Source organism: Quercus robur, chromosome 4 (assembly GCF_932294415.1).
Source record: "Quercus robur chromosome 4, dhQueRobu3.1, whole genome shotgun sequence".
NCBI lineage: Eukaryota > Viridiplantae > Streptophyta > Magnoliopsida > Fagales > Fagaceae > Quercus > Quercus robur.
The window spans coordinates 69967611-69994823 of NC_065537.1; the positions used below are offsets into that span (position 1 = coordinate 69967611).

The window sequence follows — 27213 nt, forward strand, 5'->3', positions numbered from 1 at the left end:
GGAAAGCGAGCATGTTGTCTTTGGCTGGTCGAACAGTCCTCATCCAAGCCTCATCAGCTGCTATCCCTTCGTATGTTATGCAGTGTTCTTCCTTGCCTGGAAAAATTTTGGAGGGGATAGATAGGGTCAACCGAAACTTTCGTTGGGGGTCTTCGGAGGAGAAAAAGAAAATGCATTGGATTGGTTGGCATAAGGTTACCAAACCAAAGGAGGAAGGGGGTCTTGGGTTGCAAGCTGCTAAAGGAAGAAATCTTGCTCTCCTTGCAAAACTTAATTGGAGATTTCATACTGAAGGTGAAGCTTTGCGGGCTCAAGTGTTACGAAGGAAATACTGTTCTGGTAGAAGATTGCGTGCTGCTAATCCCCTTAAGCTTCCTTGTTCTTCTATTTGGGCAGCAATGAAAAAGGGGATGGATATTTTCAATAAGGGGAGTAGATGGTTGGTAGGTAGAGATAGTAATTTGAATGTGTGGCATAGCAATTGGTTGAGCAAGGGTACTCTCCAAAGTTATATTCAGGGGCCACTTCCTCGGGAAGTAAACCAGCTGGTAGTTAAAGATTTCTTACGAGATACGGGTTGGGATTGGAATAGGCTATCTTTTGAGCTGCCAACAGATGTTAAGATGTTGATTCAAGCCACTCCTTATGCGATGACAAGCAGGGGAAGGGATAAACTTGCGTGGGCTGAGTCTCCTCAAGGTAATTTTAGCTTGAAAAGTGCCTATAGTATTGCAATGGGGCAGGGGGAGTGTGAAGATTTTAGTGCTGGTTGGGTTTGGAAAGTAAATACCCTTCCTATAATTAAAACTTTTTTGTGGATGTGTGCCCATAATAGTATTGGGGTTAGGAGTTGTCTTATGAAGAGAGGGGTTTGTGTAGAAGAGTTGTGCCCCATTTGTCAAGAAGCTCCGAAATCAGTTCTGCATGCCCTTCGTGACTGTGCTTGGGTTAAGCTGGTGTGGGCAAAGCTGGGTATTACTGAAGCTAATCGGGTTTTTTGGGATAGTGGGCTGCTGGACTGGCTGCATTGGAATGGTAATCAGATGGACACGGGGGTTGCTACAAGTGTATCCATGAAGTGGCCGTGGAAAATTAGATTCCCTTTTGCTGTTTGGAAAATCTGGAAAACCAGAAATAATTTTGTGTTTCAAAGGAAGAGGCTGAACCCTCAATTGGATTCGCTCATTATTAACCAAGTCATTGAGTTCTTGCACTGCATTGCCTCTCCTAGAGTACCGGTCCAAAGAGCTGTTCAGAGAATTCGATGGGAAAAGCCTCCGGTTGGGTGGATGAAGCTTAATACGGACGGCTCGGTGTGTGGCAATCCGAGTGTGGCTGGATGTGGGGGAGTGATAAGGAATGATCGTGGGCTTTGGATTAGGGGCTTCTCCAGACGTATAGGAGTCACAAACAGCTTTATAGCTGAGCTTTGGGGTCTAAGGGAGGGCCTTATATTATGCTGTAATCTCAACATAGACGCTGTCATCGTTGAACTGGATGCAAGGGCTATTGTGGATGCTATTAGTAATGATCAATATGTAAACAATGTAATTTCCCCTGTTTTGGACGACTGCAGGTGCTTGATCTCTCGTTTCCACCGGATTCTTTTCAAGCACTGCTACCGGGAATCGAACCGGTGTGCAGACAGTTTAGCTAGGTTGAGTATTAGTCAAGAAGCTGAAATTGCTTTCTATGAGAGCCCGCCTGTGAGCACTCTTAAGGCTTATGAGGATGATTGTAAGGGTTTTTACCTGTCCAGGCTATGTCCTGTTTCTCTTGTACTTCCTTAGTTTTGTTTTAATGAAATCGCCTATTACCAAAAAAGATATTGCTAATTGTAAACGTAGAAAATCAGGAACGCGCTTCCCTCTATGAAATTATGTTTTTACTCTGATTCTCACAAACTTGTTCTCCGTCTTTGAATTCCCCTTTTTTTTTTCTCAGTAGCATTTGTTCTCCCTCTCTCTCTCTCTAACGCTCTCATCTCTCTCTCAGAAAAACCTAAGCCTATTTTCTTTGTAGATCGATTTCTTTTGGTTTTGTCTGCTCGAATTGGAAAATTTCAATTTCAAGGCTTCGATAAGTGATTTTCTATATCTGTTTTAGTTTTGCAATTCTATTTCTAGTTAGATCTCTGAATTCCATGCGATTTTCTTGCTTTCTCATCTATTTGATTGATTCTTGGACTTGTAATCTTGCTTTCTCATCTATTTGATTGATTATTGGATCTTGGTGCTATTGATTTTTTTATTTCAATTTTAGAATCCCTGTATTTGGAGGGTTTTGAAAATTAGGGTTTACACATAATTGATCCATGGTTATGGTGATGAGGTAATTAGACTTGTTGAGACTAAGATAAACTTGGTGAAATCACTATTTTAACGTTTTTTTATACTGGTAATATAATAGGCAAAAGTACGCCATTGTTTTAGCAGATTTGAGTCTTATGGGTAGAACAATGATTAGAATTATGGCGAAAAGGAGGATACTAAAGATGATGGATTTGATGAGTATAAAAATGGAAGTGGTGGGGAAAATGCCATGGCGGTGGTTGTGGCTATGGATTTGGGAATGTAAGTGATGGTGCTTTTGCGTGTGGTTGTTTGCAGTACTAAGCCCAGGTGAGCTTGCTGGTGCAACCGCTTTGTTGACTTCCATGAGCACAAAGAGCAATACAAGATAGAAAAATGGCAAAGCCTGAGAGAGAGAGAGAGAGAGAGATGAGTTTTTCTAAAAGGTGGGTTTCAACTTTGTATTAGATAGATTCATAGATATTTTGATAATAGCTTCTATCACCAATAAGGGTGGACTAGAAACCGTGCCAATAAAATTGCTGCTTGTCTTTGTTATTATGCTATGATGTGTTCAATTTTTGTTCATCATTGCCGTTTTAATTTTATAGGCTTGATAAGATGCTTGATACTCAATTGTTTCTTCTAATAGTGTACTGCATTTCTTGGAGGGTGGATCTTTATTGCCAAAGGCACTTGCAAAAAGGGGTCTCAACTTTGTGTGGATCTTAATTTGATTTTTTTTTTTTTTTTTTTTTTTATCTATTTGGCTGTCAAGTGTCAGCATTAATGTATCTTCCAATTTACAGTGTCCATGGGATTTGATTGAGTTGATAAACACAGAGAAGTTGACTTATGAAAATTCATCCAGATCTAGTGCTAGTACCTTAAAAGAAGGGTCTTGAGAATAGTAGTCTGGATAGGTTTCAATTACAGGGGGTTATGCAAAGGACTAAAACTTACTGCCATATTGAAATTCTGTTACTCGCCTAAAACTTACTGCTAGTTGAAACCTCTAATAGCTATAACTTATTTTTTAAAGTGCAAAAATCATATGTATAGTGCATTAAATATTTCATTGTGAAGAGTATAGCTGTATTTAAGATTAGCCACTACATGGCTTTCTATAATTTCCAAATTGTAGAAGCCATCATATTTATCGACAATCATTGCAGAGGTCACCAAGTTATGGATTTCTATAAACTTTGGGCTCCTGATGTTCACTTCCCACATAAAATCCTTTTCGCCAAACTTTATATATAGAATGGTTTTCTAATGTAAAATAAAGGGCTTTGGAGTAAGAAGTTGCCTTTTCTTCATGCCCATGATATGTCTTAGGAAATTTCTTAGCTCAATAGGCTCGATCACGAGAACTTTAGGATTATCATAACTGATATCAGGTTGTGTTAGAAGAGCTAAGCTCATATATTTTGTGGCTTAATTAAATTTGAATTATTTCCTGTTGTATCCCAAAGCATGTGCTCTAATTTAAAGTATGCTAGACTAGAATTGGTTTGGAATATCTAGATTTTGACAGTTCGTTTCTTATGTTTTATTTGTTTTGTAGATCAATGACGAGGCTCCTGAAAACAATCCAGCATACGCTACTATCTATGTTGGCAACCTTTCCCATGAGGTAATAAGAAATGCATTGAATTTTGGTAATTTCTTAATTCTTGTACATAGCACATTAATGTAGGACAGACTTGTTGTCTTTGTACACTGTTTCTTGACTAATTTGTAATTGCTCCAAATATTATAGGGACATGTTTTTTTACTTAAAGAAAATCCCAAATATACATGCGTGCTTGTTTACACACACATGAAATTTGAGGTAAACAAATGGTACTCTAGGAAATAGTTTTGAAATTTAAGAAATTTCTATATTATTTTATTAAGATTAGGTTAAGTACCATGGTTAAAAGGGAATACAATGGGGTGGGGCCAATTTCTCCTCTCCCATTCCTGTGCCACCCATGTCAGATCCCTTCCAATACTGTTCTGTACTTGTGTTTGGACAAACCTTCTTCCCCATCTCTACTTCACCTAAAATTTGACAACTCCATCCCCATTTACCCCCAACCCATTCAGAAACTGCAGAGAATGACAGAAACTCACTCTCACTTGTATGTTGGATGTTCTGCTTAATTCTATTTGATCTAGGATTTAAGTTCTACCACTTGTTCGTATTGGCAACAAATAAGATTTGAATGTTAGAAAAATTGAATTGTTTGTTAAGACTAATAATCTTACTAAGGTTAACAAATAATAACTTTTTTGGTGTATTTATTTCCATTAACACACACTTATAGTTACTACCTACTTTGTAGGCGTGGACTAATGGGAGGCTAAAGAGTATTGTACATAGAGCAGTGGTAAACAAAGAGAAGCAAAGGCTCTTTAGAAAGCCAGGTGACGTTCTAGCAGCTGCAGAAAATTATATTGAAGAACATGGAACAAAGAGAAGCAAAGGCTCTTTAGAAAGCTAGCTGATGTTCTAGCCGCAATAGAAAATTATATTGAAGAACATGGAACAGAAGCATTTGAAATGCTTATAGCCACTAGCAAGGTATGATCAATAGCCATGGTGTATTGTTCTTTTTGGTCATGTTGTATTTTAAATGTATAATTATTTTTTGGTAACTTACATTTTAAATAATTTATTAACTATGCTTGCTTTTTTTGTATGAATTTTGGCTTCTGAATGCTTGTAAGCTAGGACAGATATTGAATATTGATAAAAGGAAATAATTAAAGGAACTGATTTCAGTAAAATAAAAAGAAAGAAAAGAGAGACTAGGGGTGTCAATTCGGGTTAGCATGTCGAGTTCGTGTTATGTCGAGGTAGGGGTATTCGACAAAATGGCTCAACCCTAACCCAGTCCATTTAATAATCGTGTCATGATCCTTCAACCCTAACCCGACCTATTAATAAGACAGGTTGACCTGACCCAACCCATTTGATACGCTTAATAAACGAGTCGTGTTGGGTTGACACGAATGTAACATAACCCATTTCAACTTGCATAATTATAAATATAATATCTATCTAAAAATAATTTTTTTTGCATCCCAAAAGCAATGCATACACTTCAAGTCTTCAACTCACATTCAACAAAAATATAACATTCATCTAGAAATAAGTTTTTTACACTTCAACCTAAATTCAAAATAACATAATTTAACAAAAATAAAATAACATAGTTTAACAAAAATATAATATCCTTGGAACTCACCAAATGCTAAGTGTCAATATTAAAAGAATTGGAGCAAACAGTAGACTAAAGTTTATAGAACAAAAACATTATGTAGAAAAAATTACTGCGGAATTTTGAAACACCAAGAAAATGGTTTTCTTTAATTCTAAAACTCACTAAACACATGTGAGAGAGAGATGGTTTATGGCTATAAAATGGTTTAGAGAATTGGGCATGAGACTATAAAATAGTAGAGCGAGTATTACGACTGAAAAAAAAAAATAAATAAAAATAATGATATTATAAGATGGTTTATAGATTTAGGGTTTGAAGGGTTTAGAGATCTAGGATTTTTAAAGTTTCAATTTTCAATTATATCCCTTGTATGTTTTTGTAATTACTCACTTTTTTTTTTAAATTTAAAAAATATGTTGGATATAAAAGGTATTTGACAAATCTAAAATAAAATAAATATTTATTTGTTATACGAGCTAAACGGGTTGTGTTAAGTAGGTCATTTCGAGTTGACACAAATAAATTAGCGTGTCAAATGTGTCTATTGTGGGTTACGCGGATTGACCCGTCTATGACACGTTTCTTATCATGTCGCTTTCGGGTCGACCTGTTTATAACCCAAACCCATTAAGACCCAACCCTAACCCACAAAAACCTGTGTCGGGTTCATGTCGTGTTCGCAGGTTGAATCAAACATTGACACCCCTAAGAGAGACGTGTTACGTTGAGGTTGTGGAGTGAACATAGTAAACATTGCCATAAGAGATTTAAGCACTAACGCTCTAGTCTATGGGCTCATTGTTGGGTTGTACTTTCTTTGGGCTAGTTATTTAGGTGACGGGCTTGTTAAAATAAATGGTCCATAGTTTAGTTAATAGGTCCACAGATTAGGCTTACCCATATGTTAAATCACATGCTCTTGCTTCATAATAAGTCATTAAAGTTTCTCTAAAATAAAGGTCTTATTAATTAGTTATTATTCTGTTTCTTTTTTCTTTTCTTTTTTCTATAATTATAGTGGTTTTGTATACAAAATCAAAGTTATTCTTGTATGCAATTTTCTATTATAGGTACCTGGAGGTGGTGAGGAGCAGCTGGAAAATGTGGGACAAACTTAAGTTGTTTTTGATCATACTGCTACATTTGCTTTGGCTAAAACACATGCAAATTGTGTAAATTTGAGGCAATATGTTCAGGATATTTTTTATTTTGTAAATTTTATTATAGTAGTATTTGAAATTGGTTATTATTAATGTTTATATTTTGAATGTGGATATAAAATTTTGATCAATGTGAAGGAGAATATCCAATTTTTTTTTTTTTTTTATTTGAATGAAAAATACTTATTTCAACGGTTACAAACCATTGAAACTTATCTTAAGATACCCTTTATCAACTGTTGAGTGCATGTTGTTAAAGGTGTAAAACTTTTTTCAACGGTTCCATAGGCTGTAGAAAAATATTCTCGTCACGGTTTTTAATAACGGTTTTCTACGGTCACTCCAATTGTCGAAAATACTTTTTTCAACGGTTTCAACCGTTGAAAATGGTCAAATTTCTTGTAGTTAGCATATCATCAGGGTTGGAATGATGGAATGGCTAAGATTTTCCGTGGAAATATCTCTAATGCTTCACAAGGGTGTGATAGTGAACCTAGAGGAAGAAGCCAGAGCACTTATTGCTTGACCAAGAAGACCTGTCCCTGTTACACCAAGTCTTTCTTTGTTCGTCACAGATTTACAAGAAATGTCTTGATTGCATTTGCATGACACACCACACCAGTGACTTTCACCAACTCTAGCTTTCTAGGAGCTATTAATCATGCACGCTTACAACTTAGAGGTCCAAGTCAACCAATCCTGACTCCCCATCATCATAGGATTGGTTCATGCAAGCTGCATAATTGAGCCATTAAGGGTCAAGAAGGTTTAGAATTTCTAGTCTTCGATCATTATGGAAAACCAGTCCTTTGTGGCAGGAAAATTCCTTAACAAAGACAACTCAAACATGACGATGCTTCCAGAGAAACCTTAATTTTATGCCTAAGAATCATTTTTGGGAACCACTCAACAAAGGAGTCTCCCCAAGATGCTTTGTCTCTAGCAAGTGGTGTTAGATCTGAGGCCTGAGGATAGTGCGCAGCAAGGTGACAAGGTTAATAGGGGCCCCTTTCATAGCTGGGGACAAGGTGCGCATACTAGGAATACACACAAGTGAGCATCACACAAGTGTGGCATAAGGTTTCAATGGAAATAGACATGTGGGCCAATTCCATGGATGAGCGTTCGGGATTGACATGTGGTTAATTTCCATGGATAATGAGCTAGTGAAAGAAAATCTCATAAAAAGGAGGAGCTAGTAAGACTTGTTCATGACCCATACCAAAAGAGACAATGGTTAAAATAAAATAATTAAGCCCAAATTCATAAGTTTTAGCTCTAAAGTTAGGTGGAATCCTTATATATTATATTAATCTCTCAACAAAAGAGTCTTCTCAAGATGCTTTGTCTCTAGCAAGTGGTGTTAGATCTGAGGCCTGAGGGTAGTGTGCAGCAAGGTGACAAGTTAATAGGGGCCCCTTTCATAGTTGGGGACAAGGTGCGCATACTAGGAATACACACAAGTGAGCATCACACAAGCGTGGCATAAGGTTTCAATGGAAATAGACATGTGGGCCAATTCCATGGATGAGCGTTCGGGATTGACATGTGGTTAATTTCCATGGATAATGAGCTAGTGAAAGAAAATCTCATAAAAAGGAGGAGTTAGTAAGACTTGTTCATGACCCATACCTAAAGAGACAATGGTTAAAATAAAATAATTAAGCCCAAATTCATAAGTTTTAGCTCTAAAGTTAGGTGGAATCCTTATATATTATATTAATCTCTCAACAAAAGAGTCTTCTCAAGATGTTTTCTCCCCAACATGCATCATTATCTTAATTTTTAGATAGCACAAAGATAGTGTTGTGGTAGTAGAAGTTTTGCTATTAGTTTGTTGTGCAAAAGGACGTCTAGAAGTTCTCTCACATAAGATAATTATTATAGATCTAAGAAGGAAACAATGATGATAAGAATGAATGGTTAAAATAATATATTTGAATCCAAATTCTTAAATTTAAGCTTTTAAGTTAAGTGATGTTCCTATATATCATTAACCTCTCAACAAGGGAGTCTCCCCGTGATGTTCTCTCTTTAGCAAGTGGTGTTAGAGCTGAGGGCAATGCACAGCAAGGTGACAAGGTTAACAAGGGCCCCTTTTATAGTTGGGGACAAGGCCCCTTTTATAGTTGGGGACAAAGGTGCATATACCTGGAACACACACAAGTGAGCATCGCACAAGTGTGGCGTAAGGTTTTGATGGATATAAACATGTGGGCAAGGTCCATGGATGAGCGTTTGGGGTTGACACATGGTTCCCACGGATGATGAACTAGTGGAAGAAAGCTCATAAGGAGAAGAAGCTAGTGGGACTTATTCATGGCCCATATATAAAGAGGTAATGGTTAAAATAACATAGTTGGACCCAAATTCATAAGTTTTAACACTAGGGTTAAGTGGAATCTTTATATATTGTATTAATCTCTCAACAAAGGAGTCTTTCCAAGGTGTCCTCTCCCCAACATGCATCATCTTCTTAATTTTTAAATAGCATAGAGATAAAGTGTTGTGGTAGCAAAAATTTTGACATTAGTTTGTTGTGCAAAAGGACATCTAGAAGTTCTCCCACATAAAATTTGTTCTGAAAATTATTACAACTATGAGTAGGAACTCACGAAAAAATAATAGGAACAAATAAAAGTTTAAAAAAATAAATAAATAACAGGAATGAATATGGAATGAATAAAAGTTGAACGAATAAGAGACACAATAACTCACAAATTATATATATATATATATAGAGATTCCTTGACGAGACTTCTCTCAAGCCTCAAGTGTTAGATAAAAATTACAGCACAACCAAAAAAGTAAAAAACAAAAAGCCAAATGCATATTAGCCCAATCTACCTCCAAATATACCAAAAAGCGACAAATACAATTGAAGATGGTGCCAAACTCAAGTTAGCTTACCCAAACGAACGAACAAAGTGTATATTTTCCCAAGTTACCTCCAAATGCGCCAATAGGCACCAAATGTGCCTGAATTCTCAGGCAGCGTTGGCCTCCATAATCTTTTTTTAAGAATAAACGGCAGGTGTTGGCCCTCATAATTAATCATCGGTATTGTGCACCTATGGTGAGGAAAGATAAATTTTTAATTAGAATAATAAGCTTCAAAATTCTTTTTAAACTATGCAAGGAGTGAGGTTTTTTCTACTGTAAAAAGAATTTAAAAGACGTTCTTTAACTCATTACCTACAACCTAATTATTTAAGTATCAAATTTTTTTATACCTTTGAGAAAATTCACAATGCAGGAAAGTTAATTTTTTTTGCCATCTCATTCAATTAGTATGGAATTGGCAATCCATTTACTTGAAAGATAAACTAGAATATTTAAAAAGCAATGTTTTTACAACAAATTTGAAATTCAAGATTTCTACAACAAATTATTTAACTTTGTAGTCTTTAAATGTCTATATGTCAGAAATTCAATACATGTGGCTATAATTTAAGCTTATTTGAGAGACCTCTCTGTCTAGAGAAATAGGATCTAAGCCAAGTCCTTGTGATCTTGATCACTCCGGTAGTGGAAATCAATTTAATACAATAAAAAGAAATATTAGCATGAAGACATATTTCAAATCACAATATGATTCCCTCTTCCCTAAAACATTTGGAGTGGCCTTTTTAAGTTTGATCACGTGCTGTGGTAAAGACATTAGCAAATTATATCTTCCAAAGATTTTATAAATAAAAAATTACCTGTCGTATACAGGTTCTAAGAAGGTTTTGCCGAATTGAATGCAAGTCGACTACAACAGCACTGATGTTCATCCTTTCTCTTGGATATTCTTTGGAGCAAGCAATTCCAATTCCAAGTATCAAAATCAAGCATTCTTGAATTTTTAGACACCCATTTTGATACTCATTGCAAGTGTCATTCATCCTTCTCCCTCCCTCTTGTCTTTTTGGGAGAAGAATAGGATCTATAATATCAAATATTCGTTCTGGCAAATTTGCTTTGACAAAGTCATGAAGATTTAAGCTATCGTGGAAACTGTTATCGATAGGCTTTTTTCCTGTAAACATCTCTAATAATAATATGCCATAACTATAAACATCACCGTATATTGACACCTTGTTTCCCATACCATACTCTGCAATTGCATGTAACATATATTGTAGTAAACATACTTTCATAGCATAAAAAGAAGGGAAATAAAAAAATAATCAAGAGTTTCAAAGCATGTTTTTCAATGGGATAAAATAAAAATTAAAGGGGAAAAAGATATTTAGAAAATTTTGTTATAAGCATTCTATCTTCAATAGTAGGAAATATGGGAAAAGGAAAAGGAGTTAAATTTACGAAATGTAAAATATATTTACCTGGAGGAGTATAACCAATCGTTCCTTTAACCCCAATGGAGCTTGATTGATTAGTAGAAGAATCGTGGACGATATCATGAAGGATTCTTGCCAACCCAAAGTCACTTACATGTCCAATCATTTCATCATCAAGAAGAACATTGCTAGGCTTGAGGTCACAATGAACAATTGGTGTTTCACAATGATGATGAAGATAATCCAATGCACTAGCAACATCAATGGCAATATTCAATCTTTGAAGAAGACTTAACTTCCTTTGTTTCTCAAGTACCTCATTAATTTTTCTTGGAGTTGGATGTAACCACTCATCAAGATTGCCATTTCCCATGAACTTGTATGCCAATGCCTTAAAATCATGACCTTGATAGTCAAAACCTGAACATACTGTGAGCACCTTTACAAGATTTCGGTGTCTAATGTTTCTTAGAGCCTCACACTCAGCTTTGAAACTTTTGGAAGCTCCATGGCACCCTAAGTTCAGCACCTTGATAGCAACAGTATGTTTATACTGATCAAGTATACCTTTGTAAACTGACCCGAAACTACCCACACCAATTAAATTAGCAGAAGAGAACCCATCAGTAGCATTAAAGAGACTTTGGTAAGACACATTCATAAGCAAATTTATAGAATCACTTGAGGTATTTTCTTTCCTTTTTTTTCTTAAAGAACAAAGAAATCGAAATGATAGGACCAAATTTGCTCCAATAAGCCCGAAAAGTATTAACATCAATGTAAGAGTCAACATTCTCTTCATGGATTTTTTGTTGTTGCAATTAGGAAGTTGAAACTTTGGTGTGCCCCCACAAAGCTTACCATTTCCCTTAATCGAAGTTGCACTTGCATTCTTGAAAACTCCATTTGTTGGTACCTCACCCTCAAAATGGTTGTACGAGAGATTCAACAATTTTAAGAAATCAAAACTCTCCAAAAATTTTGGAATCATGCCAGAAAAATTATTGTTAGAAAGGTCTAAATGTTCAAGACCTCTTAATGATTCCCAAGATGAAGGAACAACCCCTTGGAAAAAGTTTCTTCCCATGGCTAGAGATTCTAGCTTTACACAACTTGCAAGACTTGTCGGTATTTTACCAAACAACATATTTTCAGAAATATCCAAATGTTCTAAATTTTTCAAATTTCCTATTTCCATGGGAAGGACACCAGTGAATTGGTTGCCAGACAAGTCAAGGTTATTTAGTGAAAATGAGAAACTTGAAGGGATGCCTCCCTGAAGATTATTGTCTCCTAAATACAACTCCAACAAATTTGTTAAATTTCCAAGAGAGGATGGAATGCTCCCAATGAAATTGTTTTGAGATAAATCCAAAAATTGTAATTTCTGAAGGTTTCCAAGTATAGAGGGGATGTTACCTGAAAATTTATTGTTCCACATTTCTATATCCTCCAGGTTGATCAGATTCCCTATAACACTAGGAATATTTCCAGATATTTTATTATTATTCAAATAGAAAAATGTAAGACTAGTTGAGATGTTGCCAATACATGTAGGCAACTCCCCCCCAAAGTTGTTGGTATTTATCTCCAAATCTCTTAGGTTGGTAGCATTTGACAAAGAACAGAGAAAACTCAAGTCATTTGCTCCTCCATTTCCAAGCTGGTTTTCAGCAATGGAAATCAACCTCACTCTATTTAGCTTCTCTAAAGAAGGAACTTTTCCAGTTAGTTTATTCTCAGCCAAATTTAGTATATGCAAATTCGAGGCACTAGATATTGAAAGAGGGATAGATCCAAAAAACTGGTTGTTACTGATGGTAAATGTTTCTAAATTTGGTAGAGTGATACCTATGTCCGAGGGAAGATGCCCTTGGATTTGGTTAACTGCTACATCAATCTTTGTTATTGAAGAGATATTGAAGAATAAGGGAGGAATTGTACCAGACAACCTATTTGAACCCACAGCGAAGATTTTAAGTTTGGTCAATAGGCCAAAAGAACCAGGGATACTCCCACCCAGGTTATTATAAGCTACAGAAAAACCTTCTAGAGATGATAAGTTTCCAAAAGAAGGTGGGATAATTCCCATCAAAACATTTTTATGAATAGCAAAGATTTGGAGCTTTGACAAGGTACCAAGCTCTGTGGGGATTTCTCCAACCAGATTATTAACAGCCGCATGAAACACTCTGAGTTTGGCACAACTGGATAAATTGCTAGGAATTGTTCCACCTATTATGTTATTGTTCAATTGCAAGACTTCTAGTCTGTGCAAACGGCCAATTTCTAGAGGAATTTCATTATAAAAGCTATTGTTTTCAAGGTTTAGCTTCCACAAAAAACTTAAATTTCCAACATTCGGGGATATAGAGCCTACCAGTTTTTGAGAGTGCAGGTCCAACGCAGTGACCCTTTGATGTCGGCGACCACAAGAAACACCTTTCCATTGGCAGAAGTGGATGCTATCATTCCAAGAGCTCATCACCCCGAGAGGATCTTTACTAATCTTGGCTTTGAAGTCGAGCAATGCCAACCGGTCTGTCTCATTATTCTTACCAAGCACAGAGGTGAAAAAAAAGCCAAAGCAGCAGAGAAGGATTAACGTGTGCATGGAAAAAGATGATGATGGTGGAGCTAAAATCAGATGTGAACAAGGCCCCATGCAATATTGTGGTTGAAAAGGCTTTAGCTTAACTAAAATGTTGGTTAACTAGGACTTCGAAATCATACAACTGTGTGTTTGGTTGCTTTGCAGCTCAAGAAGAAGCATATTTATAGCTAGGGAAAGAAGAGAATTAGTGCAAGAATAGTGATGTTTCTAACCCCTTGATATTCAAGTACTATTAGTCAGAGTCGTGTAATGGATGGCAAGCCCCTTGATATTTCTTGAACAAATTCACTGTACAAAGTAAAAAAATTTGATAAGCAACAGTTGCAAGCTTGACTTCCAATGCCAGTCCTAGAAATTTTTTTCCGTGTATGTACCTCGTAGCCTAATTGATGGTTAAAATTAACGGTCACATGCAAGTCACTTGGTCATAAACATTTAGAACATTAACTGATTATAAGGACAAAATAGAATTCAGTTTTTATGGTCATATGAGGTGATCAATAAAAACAGTCAGTCAATCAAACCAGGGGTTGAATTTGTGACCTTTGAAGCTATTAATTTACATGAGCAATCCTAATGACAACACCCAATTAAGCTAAAACGTGACATTTTATTCCAAAGTAGAGTAAGCCAAAGCTTAAACATCACACAGTTTCTAAACAAACCCCAAAATTGGTGTAAAATAGAATATCCCAAAAGGAGACCCTCCCTCCTTCTCAATTGCAGATCTTGAGTAAACATCACATCAATAACATTAGTACCAAACAATAGAAAATTGTTTACTTCGAATTGGGTTCATTCTACAGCAAATTGGTAAAGCCTCATATAATGTTGAAGCTCCCAGTTTCCACATCAGCCCAAAATAAAATAATCAACTCCACATAATTTTCTTCATTGGTTTTTTTATTTGGCCATTTTTTTTTTCACTATTTATTTTTTACCTTATCCCTGTTTATATCTTGCCTTTTTTTTTTATTAATTTATGATATTTATCACGTCTATCCACTACTTGGCACCATGACGTATAATTATTAGACCGTCCAATTATTGCTTAATCACAGTGCTGTCGGTTCTTTCACACTACACACAAAAGATGGTGTTCTAGTGTTAGCGTATTATTAGGGTTGGAAAATGTCATAGCGAGGAATCGCAAGGAAGTAGGCATAGTAGTTATGGCATGACAAAGACGACCTGTCCGTCAACATCATACCTACCGCGAGGCAATCATGATAACTACAAGTGAAAGGGATTAAAGGAGTAAAGCAGCCAACTTAGAATATATACACAATGTCCATCTTTTGTTTCTTGTAATTATATGCGGGACCTTTCGCAGAAATGCACTCCTAGAGAGTACTCCATTGCTCCATGGTTCATTTTGTAAATAGACACTAACTACAAGTGTCTAATGGACGTACGTAAAGGAAATATACACGAATTTCTAGATTTGTGAGATGAAAAAATGGAGAAAAAATATGCAATAAAAAAAACAATTACACAAGACAATATTTACATAATTTAACAATTTGCCTAAGTCCATTTTGGACTTGAGGTTTCAAGCCCATTTGCAGATGGGGAAAAAAATATAAAAAAAAAGTATTGATCAACAATTATTATCGGCAAAATTCTTATGGTTTTTAAAAAGAATCTAGTATTTTTACAAAATCAAGATAATTAATGTATTATTTCCTCAAAAAAAATTAATGTATTAGCTATTTCTACATTATTATGATTATTTTCATTATTATCTTTTTGTTGTATTATATTACAATCTTCTAACTATTTTTTAATTAATGTTTTGTATATTTGTGATATTTTCATCAAAATTTGCCATTATAAAAACAATTATTGTAATAAAAAATTTATTAGATCCAACTTAAGACTCTCTCTCTCTCTCTCTCTCAAGATAGATAGATAGATATTTTCTAGTAGATATTATTAAAAATAAATATTTACAAATTAAAAGACACTATCTGCAATATAAAATTGAAATATGATAAGAAAAAAATAATTTTAAAAGCATAAATTAATCGACTCTAAAGATCTTCAAATTCCACCTACCCCTTATAACTGTTGAATTATCAACCAAAAAAAAAAAAGGTCCCCGTTAATTATAGTTCCAAAGATTTTGGAAATGACTTTATTCCTATAATTATCACCACTATTTGAAACATATATATATGCTTGTGATTTTTGAATTGAGATAAGTATTGCACCTGGTGCAATAGCTCTTAGTGGCTAAGATTAAGAGTTGAAAAAAGAAACTTTCAATCTTCACTATTGAATAAAATAAAGTTAGACAAAGTTAAAATGTAAAAGATTTTGTGAAGGGTAAGTAAACAATTGCACTAGCTTCAATACATATCTCAATCTGTGACTTTTATCTCGCCTCTATAAATAATTCTTTCTAATGAAAGCAAAATTCCTCCCAACTCCCACCATAAATTCAACATAGTTAGGCGTGGCCTTGAAATTTGAGGTTTAAACAAAAAATATTGAATCCAAAGTAAAAGTATTTCTCCTTTTTTCTCAGAATATCTTAAGAAAACGCCTCTTCTATTGACACGCATTTGTTCACACTTTAAGGATTTACATATTTGTAAATGTGTGATTGGATCATATCACTTATACACAAACCCACAATTAAAATTTAGTATAGAAAAAAAAAATCTATTTTTCAATTGTCATGTATCAAAATTATGTCAAAGTGTGTGGGTCCTAGATTTTTTGCTTAAGAAAATCTTAATCTTTGTAAGGCATAGATTATTTTTATTATTATTATTATTATTATTAACCAAAGTGGAAGCAATATTGATGAGTCGATGACTAATGTTAGGAGAATATTTTTCACAACTCCACGCCTACCCAAAGTTGGAGCTCTCCTGCAAGAATGGCGTGCTTAATGTATATCCTTAAAGATGATGAGATTCTGGCATCAGTGTGTGAAGTGGAGGAGGATTGAGCAAATTTAAAAGTCAGGAATAGGATGAATTTTGAACTCCCAAGACAATTAAATGCCTGTTTGGATTGAGGGAGAGAAGGGGAGCAAAGGGAATTGAAGTAGAGCAGAGTTGGTCATAAATTAGATTAGTTTCAAGCCAACTCTACTCTACTTTCCCTCTCATCTTTTCAATCCAAAAGGACCATTAGTGTTAGTTAGAGCGTGAAATAAAATGTGAGCCCATTGATCATATATCTTGACCAAATTCGGAGGAAACTTAGATATGTAATAGTTATGAGCTAGAATCCTGTGCCACTCCAAGAAACTCTTTTCATGTCTATACATATAGCCTAGTTGATGGTTAAAATTACTGATCACGTGTAGGTCACATGATCATAAATATTCAGTATATTAAGAAATTTGTAAGGGCAAAATAAAGAATTCAATTTTTAATAGTCATATGACTTGCAGGTGGTCATTTAAGAAAAACAGTCAATCAAAGCTAAGGGGTGGAATTTGTGAGCTTCGAAGCTATTAATTTACAGGAGCAATCCTAATGACAATACCCAATTAAGCTTGAACATGACATTTTATTCCCAAGTTACGTAAATCATAGCTTGAAGTAACATCACACAATTTCTAAACAAACCCCCAAAAAGTGGTGTAAAATAGAATATCCATTCACTTACCTCCTCCATCAACCCCTCTCCCACTATTCACCTAACTTGGTAAAAAAAAAAAAAAAAAAAAAAAAAACGGAGTTTCACCCACCATTTAACATGAAAATCATACAACATAAACATTGTGTTCCCTAGCAAAACTGAGAAGAATGGAGTCGATTAAAAATTGATATATATGCTCATTTTGCTGTTATGCAACATAGGATTAGATTGGCCCCAATTAATTAATTAATACCTAAATGTGTCTTTTATCCGTTAAATATATAGCTTGTTCAATTTTTTTTTTTTAAGAAAATTTATATATATATATAAATAAAGAGGCCTAAAAAGTTTTTCATTTGGGTGATTTCCACTATTGGAACGACTGAGATCACAAGAAATTGGCTAATATCCTATTAGTCTAGACAGAAATCTCTATCAATGACTTAAGCTTAAATTATTGCCAAATGTACTGAATTTGTGACATAGAGATGTAAACTTGTAAAGGATACAGAGTTAACTAATTTGTTGGACAATCATCTTTTTCTTAAAAATAACAAAAATAAATAGATAAATAAACTAATTTGTTGGACATCTTGCTTGTCTATAATACTAAATCTTCTAAGTAATTGAATTGCCAATTCCATAAATATTAAATGAGTAGAGATATGATGATTCCACCAATTTGCTTTCTTGCACCATGAATCTTCTTAAAGGTAAAATAAAAAAATGATACTTAATTTTCAAATTAAGTTGTACGTAAAGAGTTAATATTTATCTTTTAAATTTTTGTTATTGTTGGAAAGACCTCACTCACCTCAATGACCTCATCCAATGCTTATTATATTGAAATTTATCTTCTTTCACCGCAGGTAGGCTGATGACTTATCATGAAGGTTGCCATCATAGTTTGCAAGGTTTATGTTATGCAACATTGGTGCAAATAATTTGTAGCTCCCTAGTTGGTTAATTCAGCTGCAGCACTAAGTTTTTTTTTTTTCCCCTCTTGTATCAAGTGAGTAATTTTTCTTCATAAATTAACTTATGTGTTTAACGTACTATTGATTAACATTTGTAGCCAAGGTCTCTTCTACAATAAAGACCTATAGGTTACAGAACATGGTATATTCTGTTTTCATTTTCTGTTTTTTTATAGCACCACTTAATACAATTCGCCAAATACTTAAAACTCTAAAGTCATTTTCAGTTAAGCTCTACAACACAAAAATACTACTACTAAAGTTCTAATATGCAGTCTAAGTTTCAGAAGATAGATTTGAAATTTACCACTACTTTGAAAGAGAAATGTAAATAAGAGATTAGAAGAATAGTGGGTGATGGCTTTAATTGTTTTTCTTCATTTTTATTTTTCAGTACCAATACCTAGTTGGTTTATAGAAGAACTTTCTTACTTATTATTAAATTTCAGGATTTGTTTTGTTGCTAATTGGCAGTAATGATATTAGATTCCAATTACTTAAGATTTTTTTGGTTCTTAACAAGTAGGCTTTGTCGTTTGCTTTTAACTCTGTGTCACTGTGTTTTGTTATATTTAAAGCCTAAACCATCATTGGCCATGGTGGCTTGGTGATAGGACCAATTATCGGCCGTGAACAATGGTGGAGCCAGGACTTCAATCTAGGAGGGCAAAATTAAAAATTGATAGCAAAAATAAAATTAATTTAAAAAATATTAATTGATTATAATAAAAAATAACTAAACAATTGTGAACAAATTTGGATTTATAATAAAAACAGAGTTTAAAACATTGAAAAAGTCAAGATATAGAATAGAAATTTTAAAAAATTGAGACAAAAAAAAAATACAAAAGTTGCTACAAGTTTTATTACAAAAAGCTAACAAATTGATTTGGTAAGAAGGTGATTAGTACCACTCAACAAAATAATAAATAAATATAATTGATTTTTGTGATGGTAATACATCATCTTTTATGATTAATGTAGTAAAATTTGTTAATATTTATAGCATTACTTAACAAGAAAAGTTATATGTACGGTGAATTTAAAAATGAAAAAAAAAAAAAAATACACCAGTAAAATGGGTGAAAACATGAGACAAGAATCTTGTCACAAGATATACGCTACTTTAAAAAAATAGTGAAGTAGGTGAAAAGCCACATGCTTTGAATCCTTTGATACGTGAGGGAGATTGTTTTTCCTTTGTCAGGTTGCTGTCAGGGTCTATTTCCCTAGAGAGAGTATTTTTGTTTTCACCATATTAGAGCATCCACATCAGTGTGTGGAAACTCTTGTATAATAGAAAAAACTACTATTTTTACACATTTTGAAGCAAAATTGCTCTACATCAGTGCTTCCAAAGTCTTGTATAATCATGTATATTTATCCACGAGCTACAGTAACCATGAATATATACACGGTTACTATAGCTCGTGTATACAATATTTTAATAATTTCTGGTTTGCTCGTTTTTTTCTCTCTCTTCTCCATCTGCACAACTAACCATCCTTCATCATGTTCTTTCTTCCTCTGATACACACTCCCACAGACACAAAATCAAAAATCAACTACAAACATCAAAAATCAACCACAAAATCAACAACAAAATCAACCACTAGAACAAAATCGTTTGATCGGTGATCGGTGATTGTGGATCGTGGATTGGAGAGGCGATTTGAATTGGTGATGTGAATCGGTGTTGATGGAGATCGGTGATGGGTTGACAGAGATCGGTGTTGATGGAGATCGGTGATGGGTTGACGGAGATCGGTGAGATCGGTGTTGATGGAGATCGGTTTTATTGGAGATCGGTGTTGATGGAGTGCTTGTGATGGTGCTTCTGGGTTGACGGAGATCGATGGATTGGAGAGGTGTTGTGGTGCTTGTGATGGCTGTGGTGTTGATGGAGTCCTTGCTCTGCTGCCTCTGGGTTTTGACCGTGAAAGAAAGAAGAAGAAAGAAGAGGAAGAAAAGAAAGTGGAAACGGCAGAGATAAAAGAAAAAGAAAGAAAGAAGAAAGAAAAGCTCTGGTGCCTCTAGGTTTTGACCGTGAGAGAAAGAAGAAGAAAGATGAGGAAGAAAAGAAAGAGGAAACGGCAGAGATAAAAGAAAAAGAAAGAAAGAAGAAAGAAAAGGCTGTATTGGAAAAAGAAACGGTAGGTAAAATAATATTAAAAAAAGAATATAAAAATATTATTTATATAAAATATAGTGTATAATAGATGAACTGATGTGGGTGTTTTGTAAAAATAGATGTGTAAAATAGAAAAGGTAGCTTTTTTGGTGTAAAATAGATGATAAATTTACACGAACTGATGTGAATGCTCTTAGGTAGGCAAATTACTTAAGAACAGAAGTACCTAAGGGATATTTTGAGAGGAGTCAGGGGGCATATGCCCCCACCCCCCCTGGCTCAGCCCCTGGTCGTGGTTTTGTCTCCCCGACCACCGTGATGTCAAAACCTCTTAGACATGGACGTGTCACTCAAGTCACATTCAGCAAGGCGGTTATCAAAAAAATAAAAATAAAAAGTCACATTCAGCAATTCCATCGTGTCCAGTATGCCAACTAATATAGTCAATATTATATAATTGCATTCACGATCTGGAAGATTCTTTATCTTTGATTTTTTTTTTTTTTTTCAAAATGGATAGGTTTTAAGTTGATTGATTAATTAATCTTAGCTAACACACCCACCGGTCCATTGAAACTGAAGGTCCAAAAAAAAAAAAAAACTATTCTGATCTTTGAATTGCAATTAAATTAAACCTCTAGAGTCAATGTCGGCCTTGCTCCGGAGCTTGATTTTTTTGTCAAAAGTGGATCCACCTCGGCAGAGCATAATGATGCTATTTGTCAAATCCTAAAGAATTATATATGTGATAATCAAGTAAAGTAAAATCCAATAGGAAACGATTTTAGCCTGTTCACCTACATACTTACAAACAATTTCATCAAAAATAAAAATAAAAATAATAAAAAGATTAGGGCACCAAGCAAATATTATGATTTATGAGTCTCATACTCTCATTAAGTTATCTCCTTTACATACTACACCAGGAAAAAAAAAATGGTATGTTTATAAGATTTAACGTGTGTAGAACACCCATAAATTATTATTAAAGGAGTTAAAATCCAAACATATTATAACATAGCTTCAATAATTAGTTTGTTATGAAATTATATATATATATATATATATATAAACACTATTGGAAGTACTTGCCAAATTCGTTGGAGATGCCGATTAAAAGAAGCATCACACATTGCATATACTTTTAAATCTTTCACACCAAAAATATTATCACCAGATTGTTCTTAACCTATGATGGAACACAAATCCGTCAGTGAATGTGCAGATGGAATCACCCGTGAGGCGTGAAGGTTTGCTCGTCGAGAGACACCGGTGTGGCGCCTGCCACAAAGTCTCCGATGCCAAAGTTAGGATCACAGTTTAACACAATAAAGAAATAATAGATAGTCTCAGAGTATTTTTGCATATATCCTCCTCTGTTGGTTGTGTGAGAGTTTTATACCTGAGCCCATAAGGGCTAGCCGTTGAGGCTGTTAATGCTTTCCTCTGTAACGCACCTGGCCAGTAATGAGACTTTTAATAGGCCTTCCAACGGTCTTCTTGGTTGATTTGGTAACTGCTCGGATCATTGATTGATCGCATTGAATAACTCTCTGCCTCGTCAGTGATGATGGCTTCCTTCGTTGTTTCTGATCACTTCGTCATGGATGATTCTCCCGTCAGTAACGTTATCTTCGTCAGTGGGATGTAGAGTCGTCATTCCCGTCAGTTGCCCCCCAGGTTCTGGGGTCGTTGGTGACTTGTCATGACGATCACGGAAGCTGAAAAGTTTTTCTTGTGACTCTTGGGGTTCTGTTCCGCCTTTAATGCTTGGTGGCGGCGTTACACGCAATCATGGCCACGTGGCGCTTGATGGTCTGTGGAATTAATGGCATGACCCTTGGGTTTCCCGCTGGTTTTTCAATCGTTTTTGGCCCACATTTAAAACTTCTCCTTTTCAACTTTTCGTTTACTTCTCAGAGAGCAAAAGCAAATCAGTTTTTTAGAGATATTCTGAATATTTCGTGGCTTCCTTCTTCTCCGATTTGCCTTGCGCTGCTTCTGCCGTTCCGCCATTGGAGGTATGTTCTTCTTTCCTTTTTCTTTCTTCTTTTTTCTTCTTTTACTGTATAATTTCTGATTTGCTATTCCCTTTTCGCTTCTATTCTGGTGTTGGCTTTTGTTTTTGGGGTTTCAGTTTCGTACCTTGTTTTCCTTTTGATTTCTGTATTTTCCATGGTTGATAGCTTAGAGGTTAGGATAGCTTGCCCGTCGATCTCCTTCCTTTTTGCGCGTCTAGGGGGGTCTTTGGGTACTTACCCTTTTTTAGAAAATTTTGTGTACGAAGGCAATAGTCTGAGCGTCGTTTTGAGTGAGTTGTTGCCGTTGCTCCGTCAATCACTAAATTGGTTTGAGGGTTTAGGAGGGAGAAGATTAATGTCTGAGGTTAGGTCTAGTGACCTCGAGACTGGGCTATCGTCCAGTGGTGGCCCGGCTGAAGGAGATACCGCCGTCTCTGGTTCTCGAGAGGTTAGGGCTTTTTATGCCCTTAGGGAGATTTGTGGTCTGGATGACGAGACCGTGAATAGATTTAAGGATAGGTTTCAATTTCCGTCTAGGGTTCGTGTTCGTCGTCCCAGGGAAGAAGATAGGGCTTGTCACTTCTTTCCAGGCGAAATATGTTTTTATGAGTCAGCCTTCACCTGTGGGCTTAGGTTCCCCGTCCACCCGTTCCTGATGGAACTTTTAGATCATTTTGGTATAGCCCCTGGACAGCTCATGCCAAACTCGTGGAGGATCGTCATTAACTGTATGCAAATATGGTTGGCCTCCAACGGGGATATGATCAGGATAGGTGAGCTCACCTACCTATATCGTTTGAAAGAGTCTAAAGAGTGGGGATATTACGAATTAGTCCCTTGGGAGAGAAAGATTAGGATCGTCAAAGGATTGCCTTCGTCATTCAGGTATTGGAAGTCGCGCTTTTTCTTTGTGTCTGGGGACGACTTCGAGACCCAATCTAGCAGTGATTGGGGTGATATCCCGAGGTTGCTCCGTCGGTGGGGAACCCCGACCTTAGGTGCGTCAGTATTTCTCCCCGTTGTTTCAATCTTGCCAATTTTCAAGTTCTGATCTTGCTGACTTCTTTGTTTCTTTGTTTGGTATAGTTAAGAGACGGCCTGGGCTGAAGAGACGATATAAGGAACGTATAGAGACCGCCATCGGGTACGCTGAGACGATTGAGAGCTGGGACGAGCTGGTTGACCCTCGATCTCTTGCGTTTTACAACCTTGGTCCTGACCCATCTCCTTTCGTTCTTCGTCAGCTTGGCATTGAAGGAAAAAAGAGTAAGTTTTAACTTCGTCAATGCTGATTCCTCTTATGTACCCTTAAGCATTTCTTTGACACACTTTCTTCTTGCAGAGATGACGACCAAGTTTAACAAGGACATGTATGCAAAGATGAGGTCAAAGAAGGACGAACCCCTGTCCAATTTGGGGAAGAAGGCCGTGCGAGTTACCGGGAAGGGTTCTGCCTCCATCCCGCTCGGCATTGTTCCTTCCATAGCCTCTGAAACGACGAGGACTGCCTCCCCGACCGTTTCAATAGAAGAGATTCCTACTCCTGGCTCTAAAAGGCCGCGCGTGGTTGGCAAAGGAAAGGAGAAGACTGATACTCGTTCGTCCACCATATGGGATGACGAGTCATTGGCTGTGGAAAGAGCTCACGAGGTCGTTACTTCAGCGGACTTGAAGGCTCTATCTGACTTGTCCTTAAACGATGTGGCTTCTCGTCACGTCCACAAGCTGGTCCAGGTGCGGGTTCTTCCCTCTTCATCATTTCATCTTTTTTTTTTTTTTTTTTTTTAATTTTTATTTTTATAGACGACTTCATAATTTCCTCCAGGTGTTGGGAGAGAGTATCCATATCACCGCTGAGTACCTCACTCAAGGGGCCAAGGTGGCGTCTCTGGCGACCCGGATGGAGGCTCAGGAGAAGGAGAACTCTGACCTGAGGACGAACCTGATTACTTCTATGGACGAGGCCACGACACTGAAGGAGAAGGTCAAGGTGCTGGAGGACGACCTCAGAGTTGAGCGCGGGTTGACTCAGGAGAAGGACGAGCAACTTATGGCAGCCAAGGAGAAATTAGTGAACATCGCCGCTCGATCCGTGGAGGCTTTCCAGACCACTGATGAGTACAATACCGTGCTCTTCAGCTGGTATTTTAAGGGATTTGAGCTTCTCCGAAGGTACATGATCAAGCATCCTTCCGGAGTCAACTTGGAGAGCCTGGATTTGGAGGAGGTGGACAAGGAAATGGCCCTGGAGGAGGCGGCTTCATCTTCTGCCCCCGGTGATGATGTTCCTGAACCCGTTGCTGACGTGCCGGCTAGTGAAGGCACAGCTGATGCTTGACTCTACTTACTTAGAAAAAATCTTATTGTGGGTGCCCGTCTTGTTTTGGGCTTTTCTTTTTTGTAAATCTAATTTCGAAACAATTAATTTTATTTTGAAAACAATGATATCGACCCAGTGTTTATGGGCTGGAATGAAGCATACTTACTTTTCTTCTGGTTGGTTTACATCCGTCCATACTTTTTGTGCTTTGTTAATTAGTTGTTGATTTAATGCACTGTGTTCTTCTGTGAACTGACTCCTGCCATTCGACTTACGTCCGTCTAGGCGGACTCTTGTCCCTTGTTCCTTTAACGTCAGTAATTTACATCCGTCAAGGCGGAATTTTATTACTTAGTATCTTAACCATAGTATTATGGTCGTCAGTAATTTACATCCGTCAAGGCGGAATCTTATTACTTAGTCTTTTAACCATAGTATTATGGACGTCAGTAATTTACATCCGTCAAGGCGGAATCTTATTACTTAGACTTTTAACCATAGTATTATGGTCGTCAGTAATTTACATCCGTCAAGGCGGAATCTTATTACTGTCTTTTAACCATAGTATTATGGTCGTCAGTAATTTACATCCGTCAAGGCGGAATCTTATTACTTAGACTTTTAACCATAGTATTATGGTCGTCAGTAATTTACATCCGTCAAGGCGGAATCTTATTACTTAGACTTTTAACCATAGTATTATGGTCGTCAGTAATTCACATCCGTCAAGGCGGAATCTTATTACTGTCTTTTAACCATAGTATTATGGTCGTCAGTAATTTACATCCGTCAAGGCGGAATCTTATTACTTAGACTTTTAACCATAGTATTATGGTCGTCAGTAATTTACATCCGTCAAGGCGGAATCTTATTACTGTCTTTTAACCATAGTATTATGGTCGTCGGTAACTTACATCCGTCAAGGCGGAATCTTGTTACTTAATGATTTATAGGCCTCATGGTTGACCTGTACTGCCTGCGCAAAAACATTGAATGAATAATACTTTTATTAACTTCAATAACGAGTGCATTCGTGTTTTACATTTACTCATGGTATTTCTTTAAATGCTCAATGTTCCAAGGACGAGGGAGTTTTCGTCCATCCATAGTTTCCAGATGGTAACTCCCTTGCCTAGAGTAATGAACGACGCGATATGGCCCTTCCCATGTGGGGCCTAGCTTCCCTTGAGTCTGGTCTTTAGTAGCTATAGTGACTTTGCGAAGGACGAGGTCCCCTATGGCCAGACGCCTGAGTTTGACCCTCTTATTGTAATACTCGGCCATTTTCTTTTGATACTTTGTCATTCGACTGGACGCGTTGTCTCTTATTTCATCCAAGCAATCCAGGTTGAACCGCAGCCCCTCGTCATTGAGTCCCTCTCTGAAAGCTCCTCGCCTGATGCTTGTTACTCCAACTTCTACTGGGATCACTGCTTCTGAGCCGTAAGTAAGCCTGAAGGGTGTCTCTCCTGTCGGGGTTCTGGCTGTAGTCCTGTATGCCCACAAGACATTAGGCAGTTCTTCGGGCCAGGCACCTTTTGCTTCGTCCAGCTTGGTTTTGATTATCTTGAGCAACGTCCTGTTTGTTACTTCCGTCTGTCCATTTGCCTGGGGGTGTCCCGGGGATGAGAATTGATTCTTGATCCCAAGGTTCGAGCAGAACTCTCTGAAGCCTTGGCTATCGAACTGCTTCCCATTATCGGATATGATCGTCAAAGGGATCCCGAACCTGCAGATAATGTTTTTCCACACGAAGCTCCGGATCCGAGCCTCAGTGATGGTTGCTAGAGCCTCTGCTTCAACCCATTTTGTGAAATAGTCAATAGCAACTAGAAGGAACTTTACCTGACCTTTACCTTGGGGCAGAGGACCGACGATGTCGATTCCCCATTGCGCGAATGGCCATGGGGAGGATATGGTCGTCATCTTCTCTGCTGGAAGCCGTTGTACATTCCCGTACCGCTGACATCTGTTGCATCTTCTGACGAGGTTAGCAGCATCCCCCTACATGGTTGGCCAAAAGTACCCCACTCTTGTCACCTTGTTTACTAGGGATCTGGGGCCGGCATGGTCGCCACAGACTCCTCCGTGTACCTCTTCTAGGATGTATTTGGCCTCGTCCTCGTTGACGCACTTCAGGTAGGGCATAGAGAAGCCCCTCTTGTACAAGACGTCATTTAGGATCGTGAACCTAGCCGCTCTCTTTCTGACCTTTCTGGCTTCGTCAGTATTCTGAGGTAAGTGTCCGTCTCGGAGGAAGGATATCAAGGGCGTCATCCAGGTGTTTGTGCTCTGGGTGGTGAGCACTGCCACCTCCTCAATACTTGGGCATTTCTGAATTTCTATTGCCACGTCTGCGCTTGTCATTCCTGCTTCTGACGACGCTAGTTTCGACACTTCGTCAGCTTCAACATTCTGGTTTCTTGGTATCTGGATGAAATCCACTGTGTCGAACTCCTGAGTTAAAATCCTCGTCAGTTTAAGGTATTTCTGCATCCTTTCCTCCTTTGCCTCGTACTCTCCACTGATCTGCCCGATCACCAGCTTTGAATCACTCTGGACCAGCAAATTTTTGGCACCAAGAGCTTTTCCAAGCCTCAAGGC

General features: G+C 36.9%; 2 protein-coding genes across 2 annotated transcripts in view; one reads left to right on the plus strand and one right to left on the minus strand.

Annotated features, from left to right (window-relative positions):
* The window catches only part of LOC126723518 (probable LRR receptor-like serine/threonine-protein kinase At3g47570), a 63243-nt gene that overhangs the window by 20397 nt on the left and 15633 nt on the right, over positions 1-27213 (plus strand). The window lies entirely within an intron of this gene.
* LOC126723521 (probable LRR receptor-like serine/threonine-protein kinase At3g47570) lies at positions 9417-13800 on the minus strand. The gene is made up of 3 exons (XM_050427042.1): positions 10992-13800; positions 10368-10762; positions 9417-9734 (listed from the first exon to the last, which is right to left on the minus strand). Exons 1-3 carry the CDS (start codon positions 13609-13611, stop codon positions 9714-9716), a joined length of 3036 nt encoding a protein of 1011 aa, XP_050282999.1. The 5' UTR covers positions 13612-13800; the 3' UTR covers positions 9417-9713.